Source organism: Kwoniella mangroviensis (assembly GCF_000507465.2).
Source record: "Kwoniella mangroviensis CBS 8507 chromosome 1 map unlocalized Ctg01, whole genome shotgun sequence".
Taxonomy (NCBI): Eukaryota; Fungi; Basidiomycota; class Tremellomycetes; order Tremellales; family Cryptococcaceae; genus Kwoniella; species Kwoniella mangrovensis.
This window is the reverse complement of record NW_027062533.1, coordinates 5,859,066-5,885,737: the sequence shown is the minus strand read 5'-3', so window position 1 is coordinate 5,885,737 and position 26,672 is coordinate 5,859,066. Positions and strand designations below refer to the sequence as shown.

General features: G+C 44.8%; 11 protein-coding genes across 11 annotated transcripts; 6 read left to right on the top strand and 5 right to left on the bottom strand.

Moving 5' to 3' along the window:
• Positions 1-622: 622 nt before the first annotated feature.
• Positions 623-3,056, top strand: I203_102203 (uncharacterized protein; the record flags this gene model as incomplete). The annotated part of the gene is made up of 6 exons (XM_019146708.1): positions 623-1,027; positions 1,107-1,477; positions 1,539-1,657; positions 1,719-2,734; positions 2,806-2,943; positions 3,015-3,056. The coding sequence occupies 6 exons, from the start codon at positions 623-625 to the stop codon at positions 3,054-3,056; spliced, it is 2,091 nt and encodes a 696-aa protein (XP_019004241.1).
• An 803-nt stretch (positions 3,057-3,859) lies between these two features.
• I203_102202 (uncharacterized protein) lies at positions 3,860-6,726 on the top strand (the record flags this gene model as incomplete). The annotated part of the gene is made up of 4 exons (XM_019146707.1): positions 3,860-5,343; positions 5,435-5,794; positions 5,990-6,063; positions 6,155-6,726. The coding sequence occupies 4 exons, from the start codon at positions 3,860-3,862 to the stop codon at positions 6,724-6,726; spliced, it is 2,490 nt and encodes an 829-aa protein (XP_019004240.1).
• A 455-nt stretch (positions 6,727-7,181) lies between these two features.
• On the bottom strand, positions 7,182-9,119 carry I203_102201 (branchpoint-bridging protein; the record flags this gene model as incomplete). The annotated part of the gene is made up of 6 exons (XM_019146706.1): positions 7,182-7,224; positions 7,279-7,465; positions 7,525-7,936; positions 7,999-8,627; positions 8,690-9,005; positions 9,081-9,119. The coding sequence occupies 6 exons, from the start codon at positions 9,117-9,119 to the stop codon at positions 7,182-7,184; spliced, it is 1,626 nt and encodes a 541-aa protein (XP_019004239.1).
• Positions 9,120-9,526: 407 nt separating this feature from the next.
• Positions 9,527-11,626, top strand: I203_102200 (pre-mRNA-splicing factor SLU7; the record flags this gene model as incomplete). The annotated part of the gene is made up of 6 exons (XM_019146705.1): positions 9,527-9,542; positions 9,619-10,466; positions 10,525-10,795; positions 10,856-10,933; positions 11,000-11,452; positions 11,547-11,626. The coding sequence occupies 6 exons, from the start codon at positions 9,527-9,529 to the stop codon at positions 11,624-11,626; spliced, it is 1,746 nt and encodes a 581-aa protein (XP_019004238.1).
• A 136-nt stretch (positions 11,627-11,762) lies between these two features.
• On the bottom strand, positions 11,763-15,574 carry I203_102199 (uncharacterized protein; the record flags this gene model as incomplete). The annotated part of the gene is made up of 15 exons (XM_019146704.1): positions 11,763-12,100; positions 12,196-12,412; positions 12,474-12,616; positions 12,692-12,798; positions 12,862-13,049; positions 13,125-13,316; positions 13,378-13,668; positions 13,738-13,949; positions 14,017-14,203; positions 14,261-14,439; positions 14,503-14,702; positions 14,760-14,889; positions 14,957-15,077; positions 15,155-15,255; positions 15,325-15,574. The coding sequence occupies 15 exons, from the start codon at positions 15,572-15,574 to the stop codon at positions 11,763-11,765; spliced, it is 2,856 nt and encodes a 951-aa protein (XP_019004237.1).
• A 720-nt stretch (positions 15,575-16,294) lies between these two features.
• I203_102198 (uncharacterized protein) lies at positions 16,295-17,788 on the top strand (the record flags this gene model as incomplete). Its single annotated transcript, XM_065517047.1, has 7 exons — positions 16,295-16,343; positions 16,401-16,474; positions 16,537-16,558; positions 16,633-16,825; positions 16,930-17,172; positions 17,234-17,568; positions 17,640-17,788. The coding sequence occupies 7 exons, from the start codon at positions 16,295-16,297 to the stop codon at positions 17,786-17,788; spliced, it is 1,065 nt and encodes a 354-aa protein (XP_065373865.1).
• A 211-nt stretch (positions 17,789-17,999) lies between these two features.
• Positions 18,000-18,858, bottom strand: I203_102197 (uncharacterized protein; the record flags this gene model as incomplete). The annotated part of the gene is made up of 5 exons (XM_019146702.1): positions 18,000-18,110; positions 18,214-18,282; positions 18,390-18,484; positions 18,605-18,670; positions 18,783-18,858. The coding sequence occupies 5 exons, from the start codon at positions 18,856-18,858 to the stop codon at positions 18,000-18,002; spliced, it is 417 nt and encodes a 138-aa protein (XP_019004235.1).
• Positions 18,859-19,193: 335 nt separating this feature from the next.
• On the top strand, positions 19,194-20,425 carry I203_102196 (uncharacterized protein; the record flags this gene model as incomplete). Its single annotated transcript, XM_019146701.1, has 5 exons — positions 19,194-19,247; positions 19,359-19,434; positions 19,520-19,676; positions 19,789-20,047; positions 20,114-20,425. 5 exons carry the CDS (start codon positions 19,194-19,196, stop codon positions 20,423-20,425), a joined length of 858 nt encoding a protein of 285 aa, XP_019004234.1.
• A 193-nt stretch (positions 20,426-20,618) lies between these two features.
• On the bottom strand, positions 20,619-23,443 carry I203_102195 (uncharacterized protein; the record flags this gene model as incomplete). Its single annotated transcript, XM_019146700.1, has 6 exons — positions 20,619-20,970; positions 21,045-21,244; positions 21,321-23,080; positions 23,152-23,190; positions 23,248-23,283; positions 23,341-23,443. 6 exons carry the CDS (start codon positions 23,441-23,443, stop codon positions 20,619-20,621), a joined length of 2,490 nt encoding a protein of 829 aa, XP_019004233.1.
• A 197-nt stretch (positions 23,444-23,640) lies between these two features.
• I203_102194 (uncharacterized protein) lies at positions 23,641-24,255 on the top strand (the record flags this gene model as incomplete). The annotated part of the gene is made up of 4 exons (XM_019146699.1): positions 23,641-23,655; positions 23,740-23,859; positions 23,968-24,056; positions 24,225-24,255. The coding sequence occupies 4 exons, from the start codon at positions 23,641-23,643 to the stop codon at positions 24,253-24,255; spliced, it is 255 nt and encodes an 84-aa protein (XP_019004232.1).
• Positions 24,256-24,846: 591 nt separating this feature from the next.
• On the bottom strand, positions 24,847-26,404 carry I203_102193 (uncharacterized protein; the record flags this gene model as incomplete). Its single annotated transcript, XM_019146698.1, has 4 exons — positions 24,847-24,889; positions 24,968-25,121; positions 25,225-26,056; positions 26,219-26,404. The coding sequence occupies 4 exons, from the start codon at positions 26,402-26,404 to the stop codon at positions 24,847-24,849; spliced, it is 1,215 nt and encodes a 404-aa protein (XP_019004231.1).
• Positions 26,405-26,672: the final 268 nt, after the last annotated feature.

Below are 26,672 nucleotides of genomic sequence, written 5' to 3'. Positions count from 1 at the left end.
TTCTGGTTCAAAGGGAGGGAAGGTTATGTTTGTCTTGTTCTTTGAACAAAATATATAGCATCGATATCACACGCATCTATCTCTCCCTCTCCATATATTGGTCATACATCCTCCCATAAGATCGTTCTCATTTACAACTTGTAACAGACAGTCGAAGCATAAATTCAAGGGGACACTTATTTGTGCGGGATCTATTTTACCCCCATCAACAGTTCCAGCAAGTTTAATTTTGGAACAGAAACACCAATTCAGTTTGTCACATCAAGTTGAGCTGTCCTATCCATCCATCTACAGTATTCATACAATATCCTTTCTCCTTCACACGCCCTCTTCCTCTCGACCTCTCAACTTGACCCATCAGCCATATTCCCCTTCTACTTCTGTCCACTATTTCTGCTGCACGACAAGGACTGTATTCCGACAATCGCAGTTTCGGCCCAATTACGTCAAATATTCAACCATTGAGTTGATTCGTTAGATTCAGTCAATCGTTTACCGATTTAATTGGCAAAGGCTTGTTCAATTTTGCATATCCCACCATATCCCTCTTTTACGCTCCTCATAAACTCCAAATTCCTTGCATTTGCCACCCACATCTTGCCCCCTCCGCCCTCCATTTACGATGCCCTCTTCAAACTCTCGTCCCCGACCGAAGTTGCCCGGTCGATCTTATTCCAACCTTCACGACGACCCGCCATCAGACGCGACCAAGGCGGACGACGATGCTGTCGACGACGTCTATCGGGAGGTCAATTCCACCGGTTCGCTACAGGCAGCAGCGAAGAAATTAGAACAATACGCTAGGTTCGCCAATGATCCTGAAGAGTCGGGATACCTCGAACAACATGACATTCAAGAAGATGTAATCATGACTGATGAAGATACAGATGACGAATTATCTCCCGTATCTCCCGGTAAGCAGAATAGTAAAGGGGAGGTGGTCCATTTACAGGAGGTTGTAGATGGTTTGTGGATTGGAGATTTAGTGGCTGCTATGGATACTGAGGGATTGCAGCAAAGGGGTATAGTAAGTTCCTCAACCACTTATAAGCTTGTTTTCCTTTGTCTCTCAATCAGCTAACTAATTTTCGCCGTCACTGTGCTAGACCAACATTCTATCCCTTCTCAGACCAGCATTACAGTTCTCCTCTGAATTCTCTGTATACCCATTAGAGATTGACGATTCTGCAGATACGGATATCCTCACCCACTTACCATCGTGTGTGGCTTGGATCCAGTCGATCCTCCAGCTAAGAGAGAAATATGAAGCTACGAATGGAAATGAAGAAGTTCAGATAGAGAGAGTTCCGATAATATCTAAATTGGCTGGCGAGCCAAAGAACGGCGGTGTGTTGGTACATTGTCAAGCTGGAATGAGTAGGAGTGCGACTGTGGTGGCGGCGTTCTTGATGAGGGAATATGATTTGGATCCTGTACAGGCTGTGGTGGCATTGAGGGAGAAACGACCTGTGGTAGAGTGAGTGATGATTTCCACGTTCATGTTTTCCTTGTGCTAAATCCACGTACATCATTTACAGCCCTTCTGAGACTTTCTGGCATCAGCTTGGATTGTTCTACAATGCCGATGGCAGAGTTTCTCTCAAAGACAAATCTACAAGAAGGTTCTATATGGAAAGGACAGCATCTCAATTTATGAGTAAGTGATCTTCACCTGCGTAACCATAAATCAATTTGTCAAGCTGATTTGTCATACGCAGATGGAGATGGAGGTGCGCCTGTCATCGATCAAATGGCCAAATACCCCTTGACACCCTCCCCTTCCAATCCACCTACACCTATGGGAGGCCACGGTCGACGCAAAATCCGATGTAAGATGTGTCGAAGACAGTTGGCAGTAAGAGAACATATGATGGACCACATATTGGATCAACAACCCATTTCCAGACCTAGAACCCCATCCAATGTTACTCTACCTTCACCCAAACTGTCTACAAGCTCCAACTTCGCCCCTGCCAGTGGGTCAGCAGCTAAAGAGAGAGAACGAAGAGCCAGTGTTGTTAGTGATGTCATAAATCCCTTGACTGGTCTACCAGGTAGGAGGGCAAGTCATACTTCCATTTCTAGTTTGTCGGCGTTACAAACCACCTCGTTGGACAGCTCTTCGAAAGATAGTCAATCTTCACAACCTTCTCCAGGAGTTGGTATCCCCCTACCTAGGAAATCATCTACTCCCGGACTGACATTGACAGCTTCATCGCCTGAAACAGGTAATCATTCGAAACTTTCTGGTGAGAAGGAACATATGCCAAGTATAATAGGTAAATTGGAGAATAACTCTTCACCGAAATTAGTTTCTTCTTCGCCTAAACCAATTTCAAATGCACCATCACCTTCTCTTGACAACCAGCCTCCCGCTAGTGGTGGAAGGGTATTTCAATCTGCTGAACAGTTGAATTCAAGATTACCTCCTCAGTTATTGGCTTTACGTATGGCGGGAAGTACACCGACAAGTCAATTATCTTCACCTATCGGAAGTTCACCTACATCTTCACCTGAGAAAGAACATCATACTATATCGCAACAGAGCTACCCTCCCTCGCAATCTCAGAATGTTACGAACGCAGCTAGAAGGATGAGCATGTTGGCTATGACTCCCAATACACCTGATGGACTTGAGAGAAGAGGTAGTATCTCTGATGTTCAGGGTGGAAGTGGGAGCGGAGGATATCCTATATTGGTTAATAATAAATGTTCGGGTTATTTCGTCGAACCTGTAAGTGATGCTCGCAAACACTCATGAAATGAACGCTGACAGGTGGGTAACCTATCTTCGTGTATCGCTAGCTCACATGGATGGAACCGGTGTTGCAGAATGGAGATATAGCAGGAAAGTTGATTTGCCCAAACGAAAAATGCGGTGTGAAAATCGGTAATTTCGATTGGGCCGGTGTTCAATGTGGTTGTAAAGAATGGGTGACACCTGTGAGTTATCGGAGGATTTTCTGATAGGTGATGATATTTAGTGGCTGACGCACTTGTTGGATGGGATATAGGGGTTCTGTATTCATCGAAGTAAGGTTGATGAAGTTTGGTAGATTGTCCTTACCATGGATTCTTTCTTGTGAAGATCTCAATTTCCATTCTCAATTCATTCTTCCTATTTTCTTTTTCTGTTCTTGCATATACATAAGCACAAATCAGTTCATTTGCATATATTTCCAGTTTCACCAGCATCATCTTCAGATTATATACACGTAGCATCGAAGGCAATTCCGAATGTAACGCCAGGACATTCTCCTTACTCCTCGATTTCACATCTATCAAATGATATGTATATAGTCATATTCATGTGCAAAATCTCGATCATATTCACATGCATGCTTTTCAGCGTCTTCACATGACAACCAAGCGAACTAATGCACCTGTTCTCATAGATTGATGTGGCCAAGTGGCAGACCAGTGTGGCTTGTCATTCTGGAATGAAACTCAATGTCCACCATAACTTATCTATTTGGTCCTGCGTTTCTTTCCAGGTGACGCAGATATGAAAACTCACAGCCTTTCTCTGAGATCTAATATTTTAGAAATTGATACATTCCAATGTCCGAAGAGCACAGTGTGTGGTAAGTGTATGTGCGGGGAGTATCACCTTGGACATGAAATCAAAGATTACTCCATCCAAATTTCAGAAGGACAGTATACCAGTTCGGTTTAAACTCTAAGTTACTTGGTGACACTCCACCATTGTACTCACACTCACTGTACTGCATTGTGACACTGCCGTCAAACGCAACCAGAACAGTGCTGATTGGATTGATTGTAGGTGCTCCCGAGCATTCTCAGAGAACAGCCAAAGGGAAATAGAAAGTCTCTCTCTCCTCGAATCGTCAAGATCAAGATGCAACTACCCCTCCACACGCTATTCACCATCCTCCTATTCCTCACTCTTCAATCTCCCATATCAGCCTTCTTAAACCTATCTTTCCTATCCCCATCTCCACGAGCTATCGGAACATCCTTCAAAGCCGACAAACCATCACTGCCCAAGCGACATCTATCTTCTTCGAGGAGGATATCAAAGCCTAAGAGGTTCGGTTATTTCTCATTTTCGAGACATCCTAAATCTCTGCCCGATTGGGATCCTCTGGAGGGTGTCGAGGGAGTATTGATACATCGTGGAATACCCTATCAGGCAGTGACTGCCCTAAAGGCTGAGTCCATGGCTATCGACCGACATCCCAACGATGATGCTGCTGAACATGAAGACAAGGAGGGAGAGCTAGAAGAAAGGGATGATGATGATGATGACGATGCTGAGGAATTTATGTTGGAAGATTGTGAGAAACGACAAGAGAATATCAATCTGGGTACGATCCCACAGGAAGAGCTCAACTTGGCGCAATCCCAGGAAGGTATAGAAAACAATGATCAGTTGAATGTTGATGACTCGACTGACGAAGGGATTACGAGGAAACATAACGATAAGATCTTATGGTCAGGTTTAGAGTCATTGTTACCGCTCGAAAAGGGGATACTGAAGAAGAGACATAGTTTTCAGTCTGGTGGGGGACGTAATTACCATCTGGGGGATGAAGGGGATGAGGGAGATTATGGTTCGGGAAGGGGGAGAAAAGGGTATGGCAAACACGCGAACGAATATGATGGTGGAGGAGGGAGCGGTAGAGGTAGACATTCTAGCCAAGATCAAGGAGGATGGAACGATTCACCTCAATCTCATCGTGGAGGGAATATGAACGGTAAAGGTCGACCTAGCTCTGGTGGATGGCATAGAGGTGGTTCAGGTGGGGGTGGGGATGGAAAATACCAAGAAGATTGGGAAAGACCTTATTCATCCTCATCGAATAACCATCATGGTTATGGCTCAGGAAGAAACGACGATGATGGAAACGAAGGATGGCATCACGGTGATGGTTCAGGCTCAAAAGGAAACGGAAACGGAAATGGGAAATGGGATGATGGACAATATCATACTTGGAAATACAATTCGAATACAGATTCAGATTGGAATCATCATCCTTCTTCCTCGGACTGGAACGATCATCCATGGCATTCACCATCTAATCCCAAGGCCGAATCCGACCATGGGTTTTCCAGTCAATCCTCTTCGAATGATCATCGTTCAGATTGTATGAACCTTGCCAACTTTTACAAATTAGCTCAGCAGAATGGAGGAGAGTGGCTCAGACACAATGGATGGTCTAGCACCGCCACCAACGGAGATGAAGTGGGAGATTGCTGTGAATGGTATGGCGTGACTTGCGATCCGATATCCAGGAGAGTTACTGCGTTGAACTTGAGAAGGAATGGGCTGGAAGGTAATTTGGCCAGGAGTCTTTTCAATTTGGATGCGTTAATGAGACTGTGAGTGTATTTTATCTCAGTGTATTCGAAAGCTGCAAAGAATCATCGCCTGGACTAACAGTCATGTTTTTTTTTTCGTTTACTCCTCTAGCGATCTATCCCAAAATACGCTCTCAACCCTTCCAGACAAGTTTGATTCCTTACCCCGACTTACCCATATGAACATCTCATCCTCTTCTATACCATCTTCCATCCCTAGCTCGATATCAACTTCGGCGTCATTGATCAACCTGGATCTGTCGAATAACGAATTAGTCGGCAACGTTCATTTATCTGCATCGATGTTGAAATCGGTCGATCTGTCAAATAACAGATTGACCAGTTTCTCAATAAGCCCAAATGGGATGAATACTCTAAGTAAAGTCGTATTGAGTAATAATGAGTTCAGAGGTGAATTACCCGATTTAAGTGGGCTGAGGAGTTTACAGAGTTTGGATCTCTCCTACAACAAGTGAGTTAGCTTTGTATCCCAATCGCATTTCGATGCTATACCGGGCAAAGGCTGATAATGGTCACATGGTATTGCGAATTTCCAGCTTGTAAGTACAGAACTCTACTGAATAAATACCCATCCAAACTGTGAACGCACAACAAGTCCGGTAAGATTATTGTTGGCCACTAACGTTTCATTCTTCCCCTCGTCTAGTACTGGACCGCTATTCGATATATCCAACCTTACCAACCTAACAAGATTAGACGTTCGTTCGAACCAATTGACAGGTGAGTCTAGTCTTAACAATGTCGCTTTCCCTCCTCAATCAGTAATATCTTTTGGCGATCGATACTGACCCGGCCTCATTTTCTGGATCAGGCTCCTTCGCCGCTCTCCCACCATCGATTCAATCACTCTACCTATCCTCCAACCAATTCACTGGCCCCATCCCCTCTCTGCCCTCACCAAAGGGCTTGACGAGCTGTTACGTCCTACCTAACAATTTCTCACCTTGTCCATCGAAAGAAGACCTAAGTGACCCAAACACATTGGCTTCGAAATGTCATCTGAAAACATGTGGTCTACAACAACCGACCACCACAGTCAGTTCGTCAAGCACTAGTGGAGGTGGGACGGGAGCGACAATCGATGCGTCTCGAGTATCTGTCACTACTCTACCCAACTCGCAAAAAGGTATTCCAGTGAATCCTTTACCTGGTGAGAACCTGAATAACTCCCAGAACGGAGGACAACCTGTAGCAGGAGTGTCTTCCAACGAGTGGCAGGGACTAAAGTCGAAGAATCAAGCTAACCAACTTCCGCAGACACAGAGGTTAGGTTCAAATAAGTTGAATAGTAATGGGTCAAATACGATGAATACCCAAGGGCAATATACCATAGTAGTCGGTTTATTCGTTTCATATGTTTTATTCCATTTTGGTGTTTTGTAGAATATAACGATAATCACGATTCCCGATTGTGAAGTCATAACGATAATGTATAATGCAAGCTATCCTTCCTTACCTTTGGAAAATGCATCTCGATGGACAGACGAAATGTACTATCTAAATGTAGATGTGCTATGCGGGATGAGAGTGAGCTGACATCTCCAGTCAGCTCTGATCATACGATATCATATAGGTCAGAGTCAATACATCATATAAATGAAATTAGTCTTTCACATATTTCCAAGAAAGGGGTAAAAATAAACATCAAAATGGCGATCCCCTCGCTTCACTCCACTACAGCTGCGAGTACAGGAAACGTTACTGTCAGAACCGTCTGGCAGGTTTCGAGTCTCTTTGTTTATTGTTTTAGCTAAACTACTCTCTTTTCTCATCTACAATCAGGTTACATCAATACCACGTCACAATCCAAGTTAGATCACTTTTCTTAGTCGTTAGGTTCAAGCAGCTGTAGGAGCTTGTTGGCCCATTGAGGCGTAGTAGCTATGAAAATAAGGTTAGATGAGTTTATCATAGTCGTGAATGTCAGCGACTTACGCAGCGTAAGGATCAGCACCACCTGCAGGAGCGCCTTGGCCGTAACCATTATCCTGACCACCATATCCACCACCGTATCCGTATCCTGCACCACCTTGACCGTATCCCTGTTGTTGATATCCTTGTTGAGGAGGACCACCATATCCACCACCACCACCAGGGGGACCTCGAGGACCTCCTGGACCGTCTGTTAATACAAGGTATCAGTTAAAGCTACAATGAATTCTATTTAAAAGAGAGACTTACGACTGATCCAGTTCTCGGGGACTCGCCAAGGAGGTACTCTATCTTGCGCAGGAGGTGCGGCACCGATAGCACCGGCCGGTCTGCCGGAAGCAGCACCTCCACTTCCACCTTCACCAAGTTCGGCCATAAGCGCGGTATATTCAGAGTCGAAAGCGGTTTGCTTGTTCTGAGCAAGGTTGGGATCCCCTCGTCCTCTACAATCTCTCGCCATGTGTCCTGCACCACCACATAATCTACAAATGACATTGGCACTGTACACTCGTTGTTGAGGACATTCCCATCTTCGATGACCCTTCTCACCACAATTCTGACAAAGCTGATTCTCATCGTCTCGAAGAGTACCGTTAAGCGAAGCAAGTTCTCGGAGCTGATTTCGCTTGTGATCATTCTGACCTTCGGGTGTAGAAGCGGCCTACGTTCACCAGAAATCATCAGTAAATGAAGGAATAATCTAGCATAAAGAGGAGAACTTACAGTTTCAATAACCCTGTTAATCAACGCTACACATCCCTTTACCTTGTCTTCGGTATCCGCGGTGATGAGACAATGCAATTCATCTTGTTCATCTTCTGGGAAATCACCTGGTCTGCCTTTACCTTCTTTCACACTGCCTTTACCTCTAATACTAATCTTGGCACCACTTTCTCTTTCCATTCTCTTAAGGGAATTACCACGGGGACCAACAAGTAAACCGAAGAAGTTGATTTCTGGAAATTCTTTCACTGGGATATAAACTTTATCACTTGGCTTACCGCCACCTCGTCTGTTTTGCATCTCCGCTGGCGGCCTGAAGTTGGGATCGGATTTCATAGCTCTGTCTACCAATCTTGCCTTTTCATCCTCCAACTTCTTTCGGTATCGGATCTCACGAGTATTGGTCCTTCGACCGTAAGCGTCGTATGAGGGTGGAGGCGAAGGTGATCGTTGTCCTTCAGGAGGTACTACATCGCCAGTACGTAATTTTCGGTTGATCTCTTCCAGTCGAACGTGAATAGCATAATTGTCCAATTCGGCTTGGGAGACCTTACCCGTGATGGCTACTGGAAGACCGGGTACATCGACTTTGGCATCTCCCCATCTTGATCGTCTCTTTCTGGGTCCCTCTGCAACGTAAAACTAGGTAAGCAGGCATCATAAACGGTAGAGTCAGGACAAGCAAACTCACCTTCTCCAGCCGCATCCCTTTCTCTTCCCCTTTCAGGTTCATCATATCGACCTCTCCTGTCATCACCTCCATATCTATCTCTGTCTCCTCCACCGCTACCGCCATATCTATCCCTGTCATCACGTCTGTAATCATCCCTCCTTCTATCATAATCATCCCTTGGTCCGTAATCATCTCGGTCGGAACGTTCTCGGTCTTGACGACCGTTGAAGAACTGTATATCGGAGGCGGGAGGTCGTGGGGCGTGTGATGGAGGGTTGGAAGGGGGAGGAGCCTCTTCGGGTAAGCCAAATCGTCTTTTGTTACCTATAGGTACCTGAGAAATGGAAATGATGTCAGTGAAAACATTTACAGATGAAAGTAAAATGGCATGACTAATACTAAGACTCACATCGTTAGTTCCCGTCGTCCGGGCTGCTGGTCTCCACATGTTGCACTGGTTTTCTCGCTGTCTCCTGCTGATGTTCAAGCACTTATGTTCGTATTTTTGTTGGTGATGATATGAGATGAATGATCCACAGCTGAAGTAATGGAAGTGATTGAGTGCGATGTGGTGGTATAGACGACATGAGGGGAAAAGAATGGCCCAGTAAGGTGGCAACCAATATTCGCGATATCAGTTTATTCCATTTCATCCCAGAAGGACCTTGACACGTGGTATCCAGTTCGCCACCATGACCCATCCTCCGTCTCTTGTGCTACCGTTTTCTTGCTGTCGTACTGTCCATCTCTCCGTGACTGTATTCGTCTATCAGCATTTAGCTGAATCAGCTTTCACCTTGAAATAGCACCACTTCTACGTCGCAGTGCAGCCAGTAATCCAGAGCCATCGCCAAAATGCTCAACACCAGTGGTAGGTATCTTATCCTGACTTGCCTCTGCATCCTTCATGTCTCCTTGTTACACATGCTGACCTCCACTTATTTCAGCTGCCCTCCAAGGGGGTAAGATGTCTCGAGAGGAATTCCGACGACAAAAAGATCTCGACGCAGCTCGTAAAGCCGGTACAGCCCCCGCTGCAGTCGACGAAGAAGGAAATGCTATCAACCCCCATATTCCAGAATATATCACCAAAGCACCTTGGTATGCCGATACTGGTAAACCATCATTGGCACATCAACGTATCGGTAAAAGCGATGGACCCGCGTTAAAGTTAGATGAATGGTATGAGAGAGGTCAGACGGCTGGTCCGGCAGCAAAGAAATATCGTAAAGGAGCATGTGAGAATTGCGGAGCGATGACACATAAGAAGAAAGATTGTCTAGAAAGACCTCGTAAGAAGGGAGCCAAATTTACCAATAAGGATATAGCTCCTGATGAGGTGATTCAGAATTTCCAAAGTGATTACGATTCAAAGAGAGATAGGTGGAATGGATATGATCCATCATCATATAAGAACATAGTAGATGAATATGAAGCTACTGAAGCTGCCAGAAAGAAATACAGAGAAGAAGAAATTGATAATCAAACTTCAACTGCGGACATGTCAACAGCCAAGAAATTAGCAAAGAAAGAAAAGAAGGAGAACGGAGGCGGAGGGGATGATGATGATTTCGGCTCTAGTGATGAGGATGAAGATGATGAAGATAAATATGCAGAGGCTGCTGATCAGATCGGTCAGAAGTTGGATACGAAGACTAGAATTACAGTCAGGAATTTGCGTATCAGAGAGGATACGGCGAAATATCTTCATAATCTAGATGCGGAATCGGCATACTATGATCCAAAGACTAGATCGATGAGAGATGCCCCTGTACAAGGTATGGCTCCGGAGGATGTGAGTAGTTTTTCATTTCATGTAGTAATTTCGTAATATATGCTGACAATCTAAACAGATGAAATTCGCAGGAGACAATTTCCAGCGATACTCAGGAGACGCAACCAACATACAGAAACTACAGATGTTCGCCTGGCAATCGTCTCAACGTGGGCACAACGTTCATATGCTTGCCAATCCGACGGCTGGTGAATTGTTACACAAAGAATTCCAGGAGAAGAAAGAGGTACTCAAGGACACCAACAAGAATTCGATCTTGGCCAGGTACGGTGGTGAAGAGCATTTGGAGCGATTGCCCAGAGAGCTATTGAATGGTCAGACGGAGGATTGTGAGTTTCCCCTCCTTAGCTCGAGATTAGAATTTCACTGATTGGGATCACCTAATGTAGATGTCGAATACTCTCGATCCGGTCAAGTCGTGAAAGGTAGAGAAAGGGCTATACCGAGATCCAAGTATGATGAAGATGGTGAGTTGTCTCATCGCCTCTGTTGTCTGCTTGGCGCGCCAACTAATATATCCTGCACGTGAATAGTATATATCAACAATCACACCGCCGTCTGGGGATCATACTACGACTTATCAAGTGGACAATGGGGATATGGATGTTGTCATTCCCTCATATCCGGTTCTTACTGTACAGGTGAAGCGGGTAAGACAGCCAACAGTTCATCAAGTGTATCAGCTCTATTAGAATCTTCAGCAAGGGTAAAAGAGATTGAAGAAAAGGCCGAGAAAGAGAGGAAATCATTGGCAGAACAACATCTAGAAGATCTAGCTTCGGGCAAGAAAGATAAAGGCAAAGAAAGAGAGGCACCGAAATATGGTAGTAGACCTGATGATTTGTTGGACGATGATAAAGTAGATTTGGATAAAGAGAAATTGAGAAAAGCTCTGGAGCAGGAAAAGAAGAGGAAAGGTTTAAATGAAGATGATGCTTGGGAACAAAATAAGAAATCGAAAACTGATGTCACTCAGGAAGAAATGGGTAAGTTTACGTCAAATACTCATCTGCTGATTGATTGTCAATCGAATTGAAGTGAATCGTGTACTGATTTGAACTTGATTATGTCATCTTGCAGAGGCATACAGGTTATCAAGACAGGGATACGAAGATCCAATGGCGAATTACAAAGATACGGGTGATTACGATCTGGTTTAAGTTTTTTTATGTATTCTGTCAAGAGAGCCATATGTACTATTTTATCAATGCAATGCATCCCGAGATCTGAGATTGTATTCAATAATGATTGATAAGATACACTGATTAAGTGAATTATGAAAATGCTATATAATACTTAGGTACCTCTTAAGAAGCTCAGCGTACCTAAACTATATCCAATCAATCCTCTCAATCTCCTACTCTCCCTCTCCTGTTCAATTTTCAATTCTTTCAATTTCTCTCCCAATCCTTCTTCTCCATCTTGCGAGCTACCATTCGAGATCAATAAATCTGAATGTACCGACAAGAAAATCGATAAGATCGATTGTACAGCTTCGTAATCCCTCTTTGACTTTAATCTACCTATCAAACTTGCCAAAAACATGTTCAAGTGATCTAGGGAGTTGAGTGATCGGATTTCGAGGTCTAGGGTGGAGGGTGGGAGAGATTTCATATATTCGAAGAATGAGTTATCTACCATAGCGACAACATGATATCAGCAAAAAGAGAAAAATAGACGACTGACAGATGTTTGAAGAGAAGTGACAGGCTTGTAGATTCATACTCACAATCACCATTCTCGTCTTCCCGAGCTAACCTCTTTGTGAGTTCACTTTCCAACCATCCACTAGCCAGATCTAATCTATTTCCATTCTTCCCATTGGAAGCAGTATCTTTCTCTTGAGCTGCAGACAAGTCAAATCGAGTTTCCAAACCTGATACAGTAGGTAAGAAGAAAGGTGCCGCTTCAGGTGCTTTTGGCGCTTCTTTAGGTTTATTACGTTGCTATGTCCATACAGCCGTTAGTGTCAAGGTGGTTTAGGTATTTGACAATATGTATGCTCACCTTGATGGTTTCAAGGTTGAGTAACGTCTGCCATCTTGATCTAGGCAATAACGACATGGTTATCAGTCCTTCGGCCAGTTGATCAGGCGTAGTGTATATATCAGTAAATTCAGGTGCTCCAATATCTTCGATACCTTCGATAGCTACAGTTTAAATCCAGATCATCAATTAACCCAATCTCGTATACGACAAAGATAAGTATGATTTGTATCACTCACCGGCATCTTCCTCTAAACCTTGAACAGAAGGCAATCCGACTTCCGGTACATCCTCTTCTTCAGGTATATGTCGTAAAGCCACTTCAGAGAACTGAGCTTTGTTTGCCCTATCAGAATTACACCATACTGTCAATCATTTCATGCTTATTACGTACAGAGGGACAACTCACCAAAGATGTATACCGACACTATCTACGTGAGCAGTAGCCAAGAAATCACCGGTAGGAGAGAAAGTGACACTGGTGGCGATTGAAGCAGTTTTGAAAGCGTCAACCAATCGTCCGGTGGGTATATCGAAAGTTCGGATGGTTGAGTCGAGGGATGTAGAAATCAACCACCTTGAATCGGGTGAGAACACCTATAGATAATGCGAAGTGACATCAGCCCTACTGTAGCTTGACTGAATGGTGATATGATCCATCGTATCACTCACCGTATCAAGGATCCGCCCTTTGAAACCTCTCAACTCTCTCACGACCCTTCTCGTCTCGATATCAACAAGTCGGACAGTCAGATCATCACATATCAATGACAACAGACCGGAGTCCCTGTGCAGCGACATGGAAGTAATCGAGGTAGATAATTGAGCAGTATGGATAAGTTGGGTGGTATGGAAGTCGAAAAACTGTTCGGAAACCTGTCAGTCTCGATCTGAACTAGATGTCTAGCCATATGGGTTTACTCACGTATAATTTCCCTTCCAGGGTACTAGCCACGACAACCCTATTCAGTGCATCACTGACTATGCCTGTGATAGCTTCCAAGGTCTTTGATACAATACCGTTCACACTCTGTTTCACAGCTTTGGCTTTGGCAGTTTGACTCTGAGCGATAATTTTCGGTTTACTATCACCCGGCGCAGGACCAGATAGAGAGAACGATCGTCGTTCCTTTCCGGATTGCATGTTATACATCCGTATATCACCTGTCGAGGAACCGACAAGAGCGAAATTACCGCATGCTGTGACAGTCACCGCCTGGAGAGAGGAAGATGTGTTCAGTCTCGTCACCAAATAGGATTGGATCTGCATCATTGGTCAACTTACCTGAGCTACACCACTTTCCATCTCGAATGTCCATGCTCCCAATCTCTTCTCCTGCACTCTCCATGTCCTGGCGACAGCGTCATCTGCGTGTGCAGTGACGACATCCTCCCAATCTTTTGACCTGATGGACGAACTTGCAATAGCCGTAATTTGAGGGTATTTTAGATGGTCGACAGTTACTCCTAGACCAATAGCTTTCTTGATCAAAGAACCTGAGATAAAAGTAATATAAGCTTCAAAGCCGGTTTGATAGCACAACGGCGATCCAGCTAAACTCACCTTGAGAAAGTTCGAAACTCCTTGAATCTCTCACTACACTGGTATATCTCAATGATCTATCTCTACCAGCAGTCAAAATCTGTTTGCCATCTTCTCCGTAGTATCGTATACATGTTGGTGGAGCATGATGGCCTCCTCTGAATTTCAGTAATCGGGGCACAACAGTGGGCGAGTCACACAACCATTGCTACATCAATCTGTAAGCCTGACGTCCTACTGTCCTCGTTAGCGGGCTGGCACTCACTTTCACACTGTTGTCCGCACTTGACGAGACTAATAACGGCTGACCGGCTACCCATTGAAGACCAGTGATACTCTGGTCATGAGCACCTCGCAATACGTGTAAGATTCTTCCACCTTTACTCAGATCCCAAGTTGCCAAAGATCCAGTTGAAGAAGCCGTCGCTAAGATTGGTGGTCCGTCTATGTGTATATACAAGTCAGTAGAGTGAGAGCTGGTCAGTGGTAGTCGAACACAAAGCTTACCCATCCTGAAGGACAATCCAGAGACTGCACCATCCTCAACTTTCATCTGCATTACTAAGTCTCCCTGACGAATATCCAAGATTCTCACACTACCGTCCAAATATCCTATACCCACTACATCTATAGCTGGAGATTGGACGATAGCTGTTATAGGTGAAGCAGAAGCGGGTGTAGGATGGGAGAAAGTATGGATCAGGGTACTGTAAATCATGATCAGTTGACATATCTGATATTATACTCCCTTGAGGACTGCTCACCATGTTCTGACATTCCATAATTGCAATTCTCCTTGCTGACTACCTATCAACACTTTGTTAAGGTATGTTGAGGGATGCATGATATGAGTGGCGGTGAATGAAGTGTGGAAAGTAATCTGATTTTTGATCTCTGTGTGATAGAAGTTGGTAAGCTTCACCATTCCCGCCTTCGATGTTCGACAACCACAGCAGCTCACCTTTACCGTTAAGATCATAGATTACCATACCCGTACCATCCTCTTTGAGAACCAAAAGCTCATCGCCGAAAATCAGCATTTTGCCGAGGATGGATTGATCAGGAGATAGGTAGTATCCGGTCTGTCCAAAGACCAACAAACAATCAGCCTCTATATAATTTTCGATGGCATAGGAGATGGCATAGGAATTTGACTGACCTCTTTGCCTCGATGATACTTGATTACTCTCGCTCCAGCACTCGCATAAATATCCGTACCGGTCATAGCTAGAGAGTTAATCTGAGCACCAGCATCAGGTCCTACAACCCATGAACGACCAATTGTCAGCCTTTTCATCTCCCTCTTTAGCGATTGAGAGTTCGACTTACCGGCAAAAACCAAAGTCATCCTAGCAGCATCCCACATCAACCAACTCCTTCCTACCGAGGTAGTGATATTCACTGTTGGAGTCGCCAAAGCACCTTGAGGTGTATGTACGAACATGGCATACGGGACATGATCGGTTACATGACCCAAAGCTCTGAACGGTGCGAACAGTCGAGGAGTAGGTTTGGAAGGTCCCGCTGCGGGCTGTTCGATGGCGCTACCATTCTTCTGACGCTTGTTCTGATGAGACATCTTGAGATAGTCGTCTATCTTGTCTGCGAAAGCAGACAACGGTTGGCAAAATGTTGTTAGGTATCAGGATGAATCAAGAGTTAAACCACGACTATCAACTCTGTTGCTATAAATTTATGATTTTCTCAAAATCTCAAAAGCGAACAATTATACTCTACCACGTGGAAGGGGCCCAAGCTTACGTAATTACAGTGTCCTAGATGAGATCTTGCTACAGTAGCTTGGATATGACTGACGTTGCATGCATCCGTATACGTAGGGATTGATCACTGGGATTCTAATCGGGGAAAGGGGTGAGCGGAGGGTATGCTCTATTTAGGATTTCAAACATGTCATGATGAGTAATTAATGACGAACGAGATATGTAATTTAATCGACAAGGGAGATCAATTTGAATTTGAGAGGTCTGTCATAATCAAGAAGAATATACCAGATCAACCCATCTATCTTTCATTCTCGTAGCAATGCATCTCTGTCAATAATATGTGAACAAATACATTGCATGCTTTCGTCGTCTTGACTTGCCCCAAGGTGATGTGATGATCAAAGCCAAATATACATACAGCCACGATCATAGACCAAATCCCTTATCTTGTTATCTCAGGCACAACCCCGACCCCACTTCAACTCAAGAGAACAGTCCAAACTCAGATCCATCTTCGCCAATTTCTCCCTCCCTTCATTCTTGGAACATCATCACTTGTACATATTGACACAAGCATGCAAAAAGCCCATCAAGACGATGCGACAAGACGTATAGTGACTATTGGTAGGTCACTTCCCCACACTTACCGTCCGAACGGGCTGACCATCCCTTCGGCCACAGAACAATTCATCGTCGACACATTCACTAAGATAGGCGAAGATGGGATCGAAAGGGCCGTTGATCAGCCTGATCAGGTGAGCGTTCACCCGCCAATATCGCTCCCAGTCGTTCTCTGACTGATATGCAGTGAGCTCAGATAGGTGGAGGAGGTACTTACGGTATGTGCTATATCAGATATGATGCATCCTTTGGCAGTTGAAATTCAGGATGTTGATACATTTGGGACGAACAGCCATCATAGGTTCGAGGATGTTCTTACCTCCCTCTCAGCTAGGTATGATAATCGATTATACTCCAGATACTTTACCTCAAAATATGCGCCATGCGCTTTGCGAGTACGGTAAGGAGATGTGGACATTTAGAAAGAGGAAAGATGGACATCCGACTGCTAGGGCTGTTAACAGGTACAATGGACAGACAAGGGGGTGAGTATCTCCATGGTCTTTCAGACTGACTTACAGTGAATCACACCATCATAAGATACAATGAACGTTTTGAAGAACGGTGTCTGATTCTGATCACACTACAGCTTCGAATACCTAACTAAACCTATACTTCTCACCCCGTTTTCCCTTCTCGATACTCCCTTTGGGAAACCACTACCATCCACGATCCACCTCATATCATACCCTGCTCCAAGGATAGAAGGTGTACTAGACGAAGTGCAAGCGCTAAAGCAAGAGAGAGGTTGGAACCCGATTATAATTTGGGAACCTGAAGAAGAGAGTTCGGAAGTGATACGGAAAGTAGCCAAAGATATAGATATCATAGGGTCAGTATCAAGCTTTCATTTTATCGAGAGGCGGTGCCTTTTAGCTGACCATGTGAGATAGACCAAATCATCATGAAGTCCTTCGATTATTTTCACCGACCATACCATCCTCTCCAACCGAAGCAGATCTTAAAGCCGTATACAACCAAGCATGCAAGAACCTCGTATTGCTCCAACCCAAGATAGGCGTTGTAGTTCGCTGTGGTCATTTGGGATGTTGTTATTCACCCAGTTCTACTCTAGGACTTGAGCCCAAATTGAAGTGGATACCTGCGTATTGGAACTCTCATAGGAAAGGGTGGAATGATGGTAGAGTTGTGGATCCGACTGGAGCTGGAAATGCATTTATGGGCGGTCTGGCAGCTGCGTTAGACTCGGGAAAGTCTCTTGATGAAGGTCAGTCTATGTTTCTCTGCTGTGTGTGGTACCACAAATATTAATGAGCTGATGGGGAGTGGCTTGAGTAGGAGTGATATGGGGTAGTGTTGCTGCTTCATTCACGATCGAGCAGGATGGACTGTCTACGTTGAGTCAGTCGAATGGGAAGGAATTATGGAATGGGGAGGGCCCCTGGGAGAGGGTGAGGATCATGAAGGAGGACTTGGGCGTTATATGACACAATTATAAAACAAACCATCAAGCAAGAGAATATGGACATCATAGCACCTTTGCTTGGTACACCTTAATTCATGGACAGGATTTGACATAGACATAAAGGTCATGCATGAAATGCTATACTCTTACGATAAAACCTCAAAATATGTGAAGAATATTTATACAACAATTGAATCGAACTCTCATAACTTATATCCTCAGACCCATTCCTCTCATTGACCAGCCTCGAACCTGGCTTGACTAGATGCAAACAGCCTTTCCTGCAATGCCAAAAGTTCTTCCTGTGACATTCCGTTTGTATCTGGTTGTGCTCTCGTACGTTCCTGTAAAGGTATCACGTAGATCAGCATAAAGACTTCTTCTTGTAGTCCCTGATTATATTTTGGAATGGGTCCTGATGAGATTGAGAATGATAATCGGACTTACCTTCTGAGATTGTTTGAAATCTTTATTACTCTCTTCGACTTCAGGTATGAAATCTTCAAAACCAAGTTGCTAAATGCCCATTCGTCCGTCAGCTGAACAGCTCGCTGACTTCCCAAGTTCAAAATGGAAAGCCAGCCGATAGATGATGAAGATGAAGAGCTAGAATGCAGACATACCTTCAAAGCTTCTATCACATGTTCAGGTGATATTGTCTTCTTTGACGACTCGTCACATACTGTATTAGATTGGGTCGAGATGAGTTTGACCCATTCTGCGGACGTGGAGAACAGCAAATTAGTGAGATATTCACTCTGATAAAGAAATCATGAGAGCGAGATCCATCCTCATATGAGAAGAGTCTCGAGGAAAGACTGTTGATATTTGTACTCACCAACACAACATTCCACTATTATATCTTTAGCCTCCTTGGCACAAGCTATATCTTCTGGAAGCATCTCTAAGAATATCATCCAGAACGTCAGCATCCCTTGATCACCTCCAGACAATGCATAATAGGCAAAGGGCAAGCATCGTGGTATAGCTTGATCTAAGGTATCTGATTGACCCACCTTGAATAAGTTTGAAGACAGTCGCTTTGGGAAGCCCGATATCATCGTCTCCTGCTGGTCCACCGCTATCTGACATTGTGTCTCAAATCTTCTCCTTCAATCACGTTCGGTCCGGTAGGTAATCGTGGAACTCGAGAGGGATCTAGCGATAGTATATGAGGATGATGATGTATGCAGCAAAAGAAGAAGAAGAAAGAGGCTGCAATATCAGAAATACTCGTCTATTGATGTTCGCGTTATGTTTTGGTTGTTTAACCGGGAACAATACTCGAAAACATTAAATCACTCGCATACTCGTGGTAATTCATTCTACCTTCCTCTTCTTCCCCTTACAACTCACATCATATCATATCTTTCAGTATCACAACGCAGTAAATATACCAAGACAAGATATAAGAATAGTCAAGCAAAATGGCCAACTCGACTTTGAGAGGTGCGAAATCCATACACGGTGGTAATCCACAGGTAGGTGATTTGCTCCTTCTTTCCTTCCTCCCTCTTGCCTCGAGTCTATCCTGGAACATCACTTATTACTGTTACAGGTTGGCTACTGACTGGCTTGATGTCAATATACAGTACCTCATAGAGAAAGTAATTCGAGCTAGGATATACGATTCTCTCTACTGGAAAGAACAGTGTTTCGCTCTGACCGGTGAGTCCTCTCTATCCTTCTTCTATCCTATCCGAGTCATGAGTGATCAAAGCTAATATCGATATCATCTTGTAATCGTGATCAGCCGAGTCGATAATAGATAAAGCAATAGCATTGAAATCAATAGGAGGAGTTACAGATCGTAATACCCCTACACCATTCATCTCACTCACCTTGAAACTATTGCAACTTCAACCTGAGAAAGAGATTTTGATAGAGTATCTACTGGCAGAGGAATTCAAGTAAGCTACTAGCTTCATCGCCTTGCCTTGACCTGAAGTCTTGATGCTCTCACCATGACCATGATGCCCGAGTGTATGTTTGTGCGTATGATACTGATATGTCATGCTATAGATATCTACGAGCACTAGCTGCATTCTATATACGTCTTACGTTCCGTTCGATGGACATCTACGAAATACTAGAACCGTTAATGAAAGATTATAGGAAATTGAGAGTAGCTCATTCAGGTGGATACTCATTGACGTACTTCGACGAATTCATAGATGATCTCCTGACGAAGGAGAGAGTATGTGATATCATCTTACCTCGTCTGACACAGCGGGATGTATTGGAAGAGACGGAGGGGTTGGAACCTAGAAAAAGTTTATTGGTGAGTCACTACCCCAATTATCACTGCTATTTCAAACTGGAGATGACTGATTCGGTGTCGCTACAGGAGGAAGAAGAGGAAGAGAAGGAAGCGCGTTCAGACGTATCGTCGCAGCGATATATCTCTCGTTCACCCTCGCCTGACTTACGCCGTGCAAGATCAAGATCACGGTCAGGATCTATATCTTCAGATGGTTCAGATAGGCATAGGTATATATCCAGATCACCTTCTCGATCCAGATCCAGATCAAGATCGATTGATAGTGGTGAAGAGGGTGATACGAGGGATAGGTACATTAGTAGGAGTCCGTCAGTATCACCTGATAGACTGTTGGTGGATCAGGACGAAGATGATGAGAGGTTAGAAGGGGATGTGTAAGAAGCTTAATAATAGCTATCATGTATAATACTCAAACTTATGCGTGATGTTACATGTATGCATTTGACGTCTGTCATTACCTGTACATATATCGTGACCGTCTATATATTTGACTTATTTGACAAGCACTATTCGCTATGTCAAACATTCATGCAGTGTCGTATTTTCCACAATAATCCGTATCCCGCATACATCATCGTCTAGCCAGACCCCATCCTCTCCTATCCCCCAAATGATTTCCACTAGCTCCCATCCTACTCTCCAGCTCCTCAACCTTATGCTCCAATCTTCCAGCATTCGAATCTATACTATTCAACGCTCTCAGGTGCGCACCCAAAATTGCAGACAATTGGTTAATCGGATCATCAGGTAATTGACTCGTTGAATCCACGACAGTCGCAGAAGGAGTTCCGTTAACGTCCAGACCGAAAGTATTTGAAGTTCCAGAAGATGATGTCGATAATTTGTTGACTTCTTCGATCATCTGTCCGAGGTTCCGAGAGAGATCGTCGAGCTGCTTGTTCAAATCTTCCGCTAGAGTATACCTAGACAAGGAAATCACACATTAGCTGATAAGTTGTAGTAGTCACCATACGCTGATGCATGATCGATGACTTACGACTTCTCCCTCTCCCTGTCAGCAGGCAGCTTAGCAGCCAAAGGTCTCGTACTATCATTACTCAATTTACTAATCTCCTTTTCGTATACACTCATTATACTCTCGAGTTGTTTCTGCTGAGCTTCGATATAATCCAGAGCTTGATCCACGGCAGATTGATTTTGCTGAGCTTCAAGCACTTGTCGATGTAGTGCAGTGATCTATCAAGCGAGATAACAAAGTAAATCAGCTGGATCTCGCCCATTACGGAGGACAGAGCTAAGACAGCTGATTTACCTGATTGCCATTCCTCACCAATACTTTATCCCATTCCCTAACTTCTCCAGCTTGTTTCTCGAACTCTTTGACCTGCGCATCCAGATCCTTATTCCATCCATCGACAATATCCTCCAGGGTCTTTCCTCTCAGAAGGTTGGGTGCAGGTTCGCTCGAAGTGGCGGGAGCAGGGGTAGCAGTAGTTCCAGCGGCAGCAGGGGTAGAAGTAGAGGCGGCGGGTGTACCAGCAGGCTTAGCACCAAACAAACTGCCTGAAGCAGGAGCAGCAGCGGCGGGAGCAGTTTCAGCAGGTTTAGGCGCACCTCCAAATAGACTCGAACCGGTCGTAGCGGCTGGAGCAGGAGCAGCTGTGCTTGACTCAGCAGGTTTGGTTCCTCCAAGATTACCAAAGCTGAAACCACCCGATTTAGGTGGCTCGGCAGATTTCTCGGTCGATGTAGTTGGCGCAGTTGCAGGTGCAGATGCAGGTGTGGTCGATGAAGTACCGCCGAAACTGAATCCTCCAGTCTTAGGAGGTTCCTTAGCCGCCTCTTTGCCTTTATCTGCTGTGGACGTAGTCGTTCCGCCAAGATTGCCAAAGGAGAAACCGCCCGCCTTGGGCGCTTCAGAGACTGCTGGAATGGTTGAAGCGGGAGCAGCTGCTGGGGCAGGAGAATCGGTTTTCGCTCCTCCTAAGTTACCAAAAGAAAATCCTCCTGTAGCTGGTTTAGGCGCTTCAGCAGGTTTAGCAGCTCCGCCTAAACCACCAAACAGGCTTCCGGACGCGGGTGCTGCAGCAGGAGCAGGAGCAGGTGAATCGGTCTTAGGTGATTCAGCAGGCTTCACACCGAAAAAACTACCTCCAGCTCCACCACCGAACAAGCTTCCACCAGCTGGAGCAGCAGGTTTGTTTGCGTCTGATGGAGTCGAAGCTGCAGGTGCAGGTGCAGAGCCGAAGAGAGAGGTTGTTGGAGCGTTAGCAGGTTTTGAGCCGAAAGAAAAACCTCCTGCTGCTGGTGGTGCAGCGGCAGGGGTGGTACTTTCAGCTGGCTTCGCGCCAAATAAACCTCCCGAAGCTGGTGCACTGGGAGTAGTAGAGTCCGCAGGTTTGGCACCAAAGAGACCACCAGTCGGAGCTGAAGGAGCAGTCGTGGGTGTTGTCGATCCGCTTGTCGCACTGCCTCCGAACAGACTTCCGCCTGGAGCAGCAGGTTTGGAACCGAATAAACCTCCAGACGTCGATGCAGGAGGTGCAGCAGCGGGGGTAGTCGATCCGAACCCACCAAAAGCAGGTTTGGAAGCTGGCGTAGTCGATCCTGAGGTATTATTTGCGCTGCTACCGAATCCGCCGAATAGGCTTCCTCCAGCAGCGGGAGCAGGAGCGGCTGCAGGGGTAGAAGTCGATGTTTGGGTGTTGGTGGCTCCGCCGAAAGAGAATGAGGGCGTTGAAGTTCCCGGCGTACCTGTGCCTCCTAATGGCTTAGAGCCAAATAACGAGCCACCAGAGGCTGGAGCTGGAGCAGCAGCAGCCGATTCTCCACCGAACAGACTTCCTCCTGCTGGTGAAGCTGGGGTTGTCGATCCTCCGCCAAATAAGCTCCCCCCCGATGCGGGCTGAGTAGTGGATGCGGAATTACCGAATGAGAATGCGCCTGATGAAGGTTGAGTGGTAGGGGTAGAAGATGAGCCTCCACCACCGAAGAGGGAAGTGGAAGGTTGAGAGGAAGAAGCGGGCTGTTGGCCGAATAGTGATCCGCCGGCAGGAGGGTTGGCTCCAGCAGCTAAAAGAGAAGGTCCAAAATCAGCTGAAGGTCCAGATGATTAAGAATCGATCAGCTGGAGGTGTTCTCACGCTTAGCACCAAAACTGAATGCACCCGATGATCCACCGCCTATGCAACAATCGATTAGCCTTTGATTGGTATAGTTGACAGGATGGTCAGACTCACTGTTATTGTTGTTCTGTCCGAATCCTGCAAAACCAGCTGAACATTTCGCGAATCAGTACGCAACATCCCATGAATCCTTGTATCAATACTCACACATGTTGGTCGTGATTCCTTGGTTTCGAAAATATGCTGGTGAGATGCAGTCAAGGTGAATGAATGATTTGATGTTTTCGAGCAGGAAAGTGGAAGAGTTCATCAACCTCAACCTCAACTTTGACTTCGACACGGTATGTGATGTTAGGCACGCGAAATATGGGCAGAGACGCCTAACCTCACCGATTGTATTCCTTCGACTCTCTTCGTTGTGCTCTTTTCGGTTGTCAAAAACATTATCATTCATACATGCACCTCACTTTCTATACCTATCCTGACTACAATCTATAATCATCCATCATGTCAGGTATAGCCGTGAGTAGACTTGTTCTCGCCATTAGTTGTCGTACCATCTTTTCTGAAGTAACAACTGAGCTGATGGTGGATTGACGTTCATAGCCCGTTAACCCAAAACCATTTCTGCAAGATTTGACAGGTAAAACAGTCTATGTGAGGTTGAAGTGGGGTTTAGAATATAGAGGATATTTGGTATCGACAGATGGATACATGAATCTGCAGGTGGGTTTTCTCCACCAACCACCACCTCGTATCGTTAATTCGCTTCCACCGAGGGGTTCATCAACAATCTATCGTGAACTGTTTTGCTAATGGTACTCATCTGATAAGCTTGCGAATACCGAGGAAATCGAGAATGGCAAGTCGAATGGAGCTTTAGGAGAGGTATTCATCAGGTGTAACAACGTACTGTATATAAGGTGAGTCGGATGGCTTACTACGCTCGTCAATGTTCGTATGAGCTGATGGATCTGTCCTTGACCTTTCTTCTCCATCTAATTGCATATCATCGTTCTACTCGCTATCTACCATACTCACTTCACGGCTCGACTCTCCTTCCCCTGAACGACATGCTCATCCATGTATAGGGAAGCGAAAGATAAAGTACGAGATGATTAATTAGAGCGGTCGGAGGGAAGGGATAGATGAACGTGTGGATCATCATATATCGAGATGTCCAATCAAGGGGGAATGATCATGTTAGACCAGGTTCATGATACACGTCTTATTGCGATGAGACGTTAAAACGAAAGCATATGTATACACCAAATACCCATGTGCGATCAATATGCCTCATGCCGATTGATATCTTGCTCACATCTACCATACACTGTGGAGCTAGAGAGAAGGAGGATATTGAGTGACGGACTTGTTATTCACTGACGACTTCACGCCGTAAAGGAATTGATGTCCCTCTCAGTCAGGTTGATTCTGTCGAAAGGCAGAATAAATCTCACCTTCGCTCGTGTCGGTAGGTGCTCTTTTCTACTGTTACACATTGTCATTGCCAGTGATCACACCGAGATGGCATATCGAGGAAGTGAATTAATCGATTGATCGCATGCTCAGAAACGTTTATATGATATGCACTATGACTCACACTATCTACAATTCTACATTCCCACCAAAATGCTAACACCGATGAGACTTGCCTAAAATAACCTACTGCTCCCTTGGAGATGCTTCGCTCATTACTGTAGTGGGCCAAGCTTATTTAGCTTCAATATGCGCTCCAGCAAGCATATCGGCGAGGCTACATCGATTTGAGAATATCAGCTCTGTTGCACTTTCGCATCAGACCAGCTAATATGATAGTGAAAACATTACTCACTCGTCAGTCTGCTTATCAGTGACAGGAGGTAATTTCGCAGTACCATCAACTTCCTCTTTAGCTATTTCCTCTTTCTCTTCTTCATCTTCGGACTCTACTTCTTCCTCAGATCCTTCTTCTTCTTCACCTGACTCAGGTTCCTCCATATCATCGACTAATCAGGATCCAAACAAAACATCGAATCAGCTTAACCCTCAATATCACTTCTTTCCAAACAGAAATGAATCTCAGTCGTTACAAGGTTTCGTATCACTCACGTTCATCCAAAGCATCTTCATTACCCCAAACTTCCAAAGCTTTCTTCAACTCTTCCACACAATCATCATCTTCCGCAAACCTATTCCCGTTCAATTCCAATTCCTTCAACCCTTTCAAATGTTGGGTTATAGCCACAGAAAGAATTTCAATCGAAGTTTTATCCAATTCGTTATATTGTAATTTCAACACTTCCAATTCCGTATTCGTACCTTCTCTTAGACTACTCATCAAAGCTATTCCACCTGATTTACCTAATAAGCAATCAGACAAATTCAAAACCTTGAGATTTTTCCATGTTGGTAGATGTTTTACAATAGCTCTTGTACCAATTTTAGTCGAAGTGTTATCTTGTAAATCCAAAACCTCCAATCCTTCACAATGACTTAAACCCTCAGAAAGGTTCTTAATACCTTCCATCCTAATTCCATTCTGGGGCATCTTAACCTCCTTCAATCCACGGTGTTTGGTGAAAGCCTCTTTCCAATCTTTTGATGAACCATTTTCTAATCTATTTCGTCCACATACTAATACCCTCAAATTAGATTCATTACCTTGCTTTTCGCACTTCTCTCCATTTGCTATAAGAGCTTGGGCAATGATTGATCCTCCGATTGGACCCAGACCGTTATTGTTCAATTTGAATATACTGAAATGAGTGTTGTTTTCCAGAAATGGTACCATGGCATCTGCACATCGACCACCGAAAGCGTTATCGGATAAGTCCAATTCGACCAACGAGGTGGATGACGATAGGGCATCACAGAGGGCGGAAAGGGCTTGAGGGATCTCGGAGATCAGTCGACCGGTGAAGATATCGGCGAGGTCTACCACCTATGTGGAATGAAGACTTGGGTATTAGCTTTCTAAATTTTGTACAATTGACTGTGGATGAAAGGATAGAATCCATTTTCATGCGATGGAGGATGAAAACTATAGGTCTTCGTGTCCCAGGGCTGGAATAGACTGCGGGATAATGATGACCAAAACACTCACCTTCAAGTTCTTCTTCCCCTTGAGCACCTCAGCAATGGCCTGACAAGCCTCTACACCCAAAGAATTCGCACCGAAATGAACTTCCTCTACATCCTTCATCTGCTCCAACTCTGACAGGTAAGGTTGCAGGTCAGCAGCCGTGTTGGCTTTGAGGTTTTTACCTAATATAGAGAATGACTTGGACATGTTGGGAGATCTAGCGGCTTGAGGTATATGCTTAGTAAGAGAGATGTAGGAGTAGTGTGAACGGTGGATAGTTGGAAGATAGATGATCTGCATGATTTTCCCAAATTTCTGTTCTTTTGGTTCAACAATTCTAAAACGCGCTTTGACGCTCACTCGAGTTGGTGCCTAGCTGACACTCACAGTGGAGTGGCGGGGAAGTGGCAACCGTCGATCAGACATCCTTTTGTTGAGTGTTTTACATGGCATGAAATGCATAGAAGACGAGACT